This window comes from Rutidosis leptorrhynchoides, chromosome 11 (genome assembly GCF_046630445.1).
Source record: "Rutidosis leptorrhynchoides isolate AG116_Rl617_1_P2 chromosome 11, CSIRO_AGI_Rlap_v1, whole genome shotgun sequence".
Lineage (NCBI taxonomy): Eukaryota > Viridiplantae > Streptophyta > Magnoliopsida > Asterales > Asteraceae > Rutidosis > Rutidosis leptorrhynchoides.
The window spans coordinates 58,696,000-58,701,430 of NC_092343.1; the positions used below are offsets into that span (position 1 = coordinate 58,696,000).

A 5,431-nucleotide genomic window follows, 5' to 3' on the forward strand; every position below is an offset into this window, starting at 1 on the left:
TTTATTTTGCTCTTTTTAACTTATATTGATGTTATATTGAATGTTTATTTTTCTTCTTTGGAACAGCTATTAATAGATTTAATTGGTTTGTTTGTTAGAAAGTAACACAAACAAAAAAAAAAACAAATTAAGGAAATATTGTTATATCAATGAATGGATATATGTGTTTGGATTGAAAGTGTTTAAATGAGTGTATATGATGTTATTATTATTATTTTTATTTTTTCTGAAAGGCTAAATTTTATTTCACCACAAGAAAACATACATAATAGGACCCAGACTATGGTCCAAAACACAGGTTCTCGAATTACATATTACATACTTGTTACATATTACATACTTGAATTAAAACAAAACAACAATGTGGATGTTGAGGGGACATCCATACTCGAACCAACAGGCTATGCAACACACTATTTTGGGTTTGTTAGCCACACAAGCCAATCAATCGATCTCCCCTTGAGCCTTCTTAAAATCCACTCGAAAGATTTTACTTGAATCTTATTGAGTGCCATCGGACCATTCCATGAATTGCCTTTGAAAATCTTTTGGTTCCTATTTTTCCAAATAAAATAACCACATACCCACTCGACCACTTGCCATACTTTTGTTTGAAGCGGGTTCAAATTTTGCGAAGATCTCCCAAGGTATGTCTCGCCAATGCTAAGGTTTGATACTTGAGAGAAACCCCACCATTTGCACACCTTTTCCCATACTTCCATCGCAAGATTGCAAAAAAGAAGAGAGTGTTCCACCGATTCGACATCATTGTTACACAAGGGACAAAGATCCGAATCGAGGTCCACCCCACATTTATCTAATTCCGTTCGAACCGCTCTCGACTTTTTTTGGCACCAAATTGTTGTGAAGTGTCTCCATGTGCAATGAGATGCCTTCATTAATCTTGTCTTCAATTTTTTTGCCCAATGCTTTTGTCGTGAATCTGCCATGTGTTGCCATGCTGCACTTCCATGAATCGGGTTCACTGTTGCAAAACAAAAAGGAACTGATCAGAGTGTTAGGCTGCTCTAGTTCATCCATTGTACGCCCGCTAGGGGGCTGCTCCAGCACTAATTCCAGCGACTTAACTCCTCGATCTGGACTACTCTTTCTTGCACAATAGCTTTTTTATTTGTTTCAAGCTGATACAATCTTTTGAATTTGTTCTTTAGACTTTCTCCACCAATCCATGTGTCCTCCCAAAAGGATGTCGAATCTCCGTTCCCCACTGATTTGATAAACGAATTGTTGAAAGCTAGCCCCAAATCTTCAATCTTTTTTCCTGCATGAATAATGAATGTAATGCCAAGTACCTTTTGAAGGGTAATTTCGATGAGACGAGTCAGCACCAAACCTACCATTTGGGCCATACAAGCTTTTAATAACTTTGACCTAAAACGAGTTAGGCTCGGTGTGAAACCGCCGTCTCCACTTCCCTAGTAAGGCTAAATTTTTGCACGTGAGAGATCCAATATTTAGACCTCCCTCATCGTAAGGTAAAGCAATATGATCCCATTAAACCTACGATATTTTCCTATCGTTTAAATTCTTGCCCCAAAAAAATTTCCTTCTCACACTCTCAAGTTCCTTAATCACACAAGACGGGGCACCATAGATTGAGAAAAATACAATGAAAGACTATTTAAAACCGCTTTCACAAGTGTCAAACGCCCACCAATGGATATTGATCTAGCTTTCCAATCCGATAGCCTTTTTATGAAATTTTTCAATGGTCAGTTTCCAATCAACTAATTTCTTCATACTTGAGCCAATGGGGAGGCCAACGTATGTAAAGGGAAGGTTTCCCTTTTGACATCTAAAACAATCGGCTGTCTCTCGAACATCAGTACTTGAAACACCTACACCGAAAATTGAACTTTTTTGGAAATTTACCCGAAGGCCGGATGCTAACTCGAAACATTTGAAGATTTTCATTAAGTTCTTAACATTTCCTTTACTCCGCATCTCAAGAAACATAGTGTCGTCTGCGTATTGTAGATGAGATAATGAGACATTTCCAAATTCCACCCCTTTAAAGCAACCTCTCTCACAAGCTGATTTGGTTAACATATTCAGGCCTTCCGCTGCGAGGATAAAGAGAAAGGGCGATAGTGGATTACCTTGCCGCACTCCTCTTTCAAGAGAAAACTCTTTTGTAGGAGACTCGTTGATCAATACCGAAATCGATATCGATTTAAGACAAGACATTATCCACTTTTTTCATTTAATACCGAACCCCATGCAAGTCATCACTTCGTGTAAGAAATCCCAATTTGGGCAATCAAAGGCCTTCTCAAAATCCACTTTGAAGATAAAGCTCTTTTGGCATTTTGATTTGAGATAAGTGAATGCTTCATTTGCGATTAAGACTCCATTAAGAATAAACCTTCCTTTTAGAAATGCACTTTGCTCCCCCCGACTACTTTTGGGACCATCTTCCTTATTCGAATAGACAATATCTTTACAACGATTTTGTAATAACTTCCGATTAATCTTGTTGGACGATACTCTGATAAACCGCTTGTATTTAGCTTCTTTGGAACTAATGTCACAAAGGATGCGTTGCACCCCTTAGAAATCTCCCCCGTTACCAAAAATTCATCAATAGCCGAACATATATCATGTTTTATTATTTTCCAAATTTTTTTGAAAAAGAGGAAATTGAACCCATCCGGTCCCGGGCTTTATTATTTGCACATTCTTTAATCGCCGACCATATTTCGAGTTCTGTAAATTTCTCTTCTAACAGATTAGCATCATCACTTGACAACACCTTGTCATTTAGGTTTGCAAGACTCGGTCTGTTAAGTGCAGGTTGCTCGAATTGTCTTTTGAAATGTGTTCGGGCAGCTTCTTTTGTTTCTTCCGGTTGTTCGTTCCAAATCCCGTTTATGCTTAGTCCTCTTATATTGCATTTGTTATAATTATGCCTGATCACCAAATGAAAATATTTCATATTTTCATCGCCACTTATGGTCCATCGAATCCTCGCCTTTTGTTTTAGCATGTTCGATTTAGTTTTGTCTTTCTCGAACATTTCCTTTCTTGAGTCTAGGTAAACTTTCAATTCTGCTTCAGATACATTGCGATTTTCAACTTGTTGTACCCAAGAATTCACCACCTTTTTTAGCTCTTTTATTTCCTTAACTAAGTTCCCAAGCTTTGAACAACACCTATGCTTCAGCTTATATTTAACCTTTTTTTAGTTTCTGAAGTAAAATACAGGCTTTTTTAAAACCCTCCATCACCTCATCACATGTATCTTTTATAACTTGTTGGACCCCTTCCAGCTCGTACCATTCGTCAAATATCTTAATGGGCTTTGGTCCGAAATCAACATGGCTATCCCTGAGCATTATTGGACAGTGATCTGAGATATCTCTATCAAAAACAGTGGCTATAAGATTTTCCCAAATTAAGAAGACCTTTTCCGAAACAAGAAACCTGTCAAGCTTACTCAATTTCTTTCCATCACCACTTATCCTTGTATATTTTCTATCACCCAAAGGAACATCAATTAGGCAATTATCATTGATGAATTTGTTGAATCTCCTTGCCCTACAATCGATGAAATTACAATTTTTCTTTTTCGATTCTTCCCGAACCTCATTGAAATCACCGCAAATGACCCAAGGTAAATTGATGTCGAAAACAAGTTTATCTAGATCCTCCCACATTTTAACTTTTCCCTCATCGAAATGTGGCTCATACACATTAACAACGAACGAGTGTTGATTTTTTTGGACCCAACGACCACTAATACCAATGTAATACTCACTTACTGTTGTATCATCTGTTGGAGTATGATACAAATTCAAAGCGAGCGGAAGCATTTTTAAAACTTTACAAAATCATACTCTTCCACGGATCATTGTACAAAACTTTAGCAAACAAAATAAATTAACGAAATCGAACAAGAGAAGATTAGAATACAACCTTTGTAGCCTTTTTGAAGATCGAATTTGAAAACTCAAAGAAGAGTTCCTCTAAACGGTAGACACCCAAAGTTCCAACCTTGTTTTGATCTATACCTTCTACTTAACGGATCTTTTCTTCTTCCTTATTTCCACCAAAAACGGAACCCAATTATAGATTTCAAGTATTTTGGTTACTTGAAAATGTGAAAGAAAATAGCATTTTTGTATGTGTGTTTTGTATCTTTTGTATAACTTTTCCAATACCAAGACTTGGTATTATATATTACATAATTGATACAATTAATACATCTAGTACAAATGTAATAAATAAAGATTTGGAAAGATTTGCAAAATCAAATCTTTATATAAAATAAGATTTACAAAATCAAATCATATTTTATAAATCAAATCAAATCTTATATCTTATATAAAATATGATTTGCAAAATCTAATCAAATCTCTACATATTTAGATTTGTAAGTATATGTATACACATAAAAAAAACTTACTTAATTTATTAAACCATTAACTAATGATTAATAAATTAATTTCCGATTAGAAGGTATATCAAACAATTTTACGATTGGCCTTTGTGTGTGACCGAATAGGATAAATGGACTTTTATTATTTAATGTTGTAACGTCCTCCCAATAGGGTCTGGAAGAAACGTTACTAATATCAAATAAACCAACATATTATAATACGAGAACAATACTAAATGAGAAAATTTAACTTTATTGAGTACGCAGCGGAAAATGAAATGTCGTTACAATAATGGAAATAACGATAAAGTAATTGTTCATATGCAGAAGTAATAAATGCGATATCTCTTGATCCTAAGTCCAAGTAGCATCACATAAGTAGTAGATAAGAAAGCTTGAATCAAACAGCACCTGAGACAAAACATGCTAAAGTGTCAACCAAAAAGGTTGAGTGAAGTTCATAGGTTTAACAAAAGTAGTTATCGTTGTTTTTAGACCACAAGATTTAGTTGTAAAGTTGATCTCCCGCAGGATCAAAAAGTAGATCTCGCAGATCCAAAAGTTATGCCAGTGCGTGATATTTAGACTAAACGTTCAAGTTTGCCCCATGACAAGTTGTGTCTGTCCTTGTCGGTTTAATTTCATTATCAAGTAATACAAAGACTTAGTCAAATGTATCGGGGACGTTACTCCCGATAGGCCTACCCCCAATAAATAAGCATGCCGCAGCACTTAAAAATATCACTGTAGGGACTTAGTCGGACATAGCCGGGTATAGCATAGTTTTAGCAGTTGGTACTTGTGTCTAAATTGTAAATAGTAAAAGCAGCATGTGTCTCACCCCAAATAAATTAAATAAGTTTGCTAGCAATAAAGAATGGGGCTATGAATTCACCTTAGTAAGTAGAGAGAGTTATTCCTCGGAATAGAGAGTTGAACGAGTGAGCAGGAAAGTCAACCTATTGACATTTAAGAGTAGTTAAGTGTTTTGCCCATGTTTAAGTTTAAGTATGTGTTTAAGTATAGTTTGTT

The 5,431-nt window shown here is 35.6% G+C and overlaps 1 protein-coding gene across 1 annotated transcript; it reads right to left on the reverse strand.

Moving 5' to 3' along the window:
• Positions 1 to 2,629: 2,629 nt before the first annotated feature.
• On the reverse strand, positions 2,630 to 3,677 carry LOC139874618 (uncharacterized). Its single transcript, XM_071862025.1, has 2 exons — positions 3,249 to 3,677; positions 2,630 to 3,160 (listed from the first exon to the last, which is right to left on the reverse strand). Exons 1-2 carry the CDS (start codon positions 3,675 to 3,677, stop codon positions 2,630 to 2,632), a joined length of 960 nt encoding a protein of 319 aa, XP_071718126.1.
• Positions 3,678 to 5,431: the final 1,754 nt, after the last annotated feature.

Coding starts and splice junctions, on each gene's coding strand:
- LOC139874618 (XM_071862025.1), bottom strand. CDS start 3,677: ATGTGGGAGGATCTAGATAAACTTGTTTTCGACATCAATTTACCTTGG. Junction 3,161..3,248: donor TAAAAGATACATGTGATGAG/GTGATGGAGGGT, acceptor TGTTGTTCAAAG/CTTGGGAACTTAGTTAAGGA.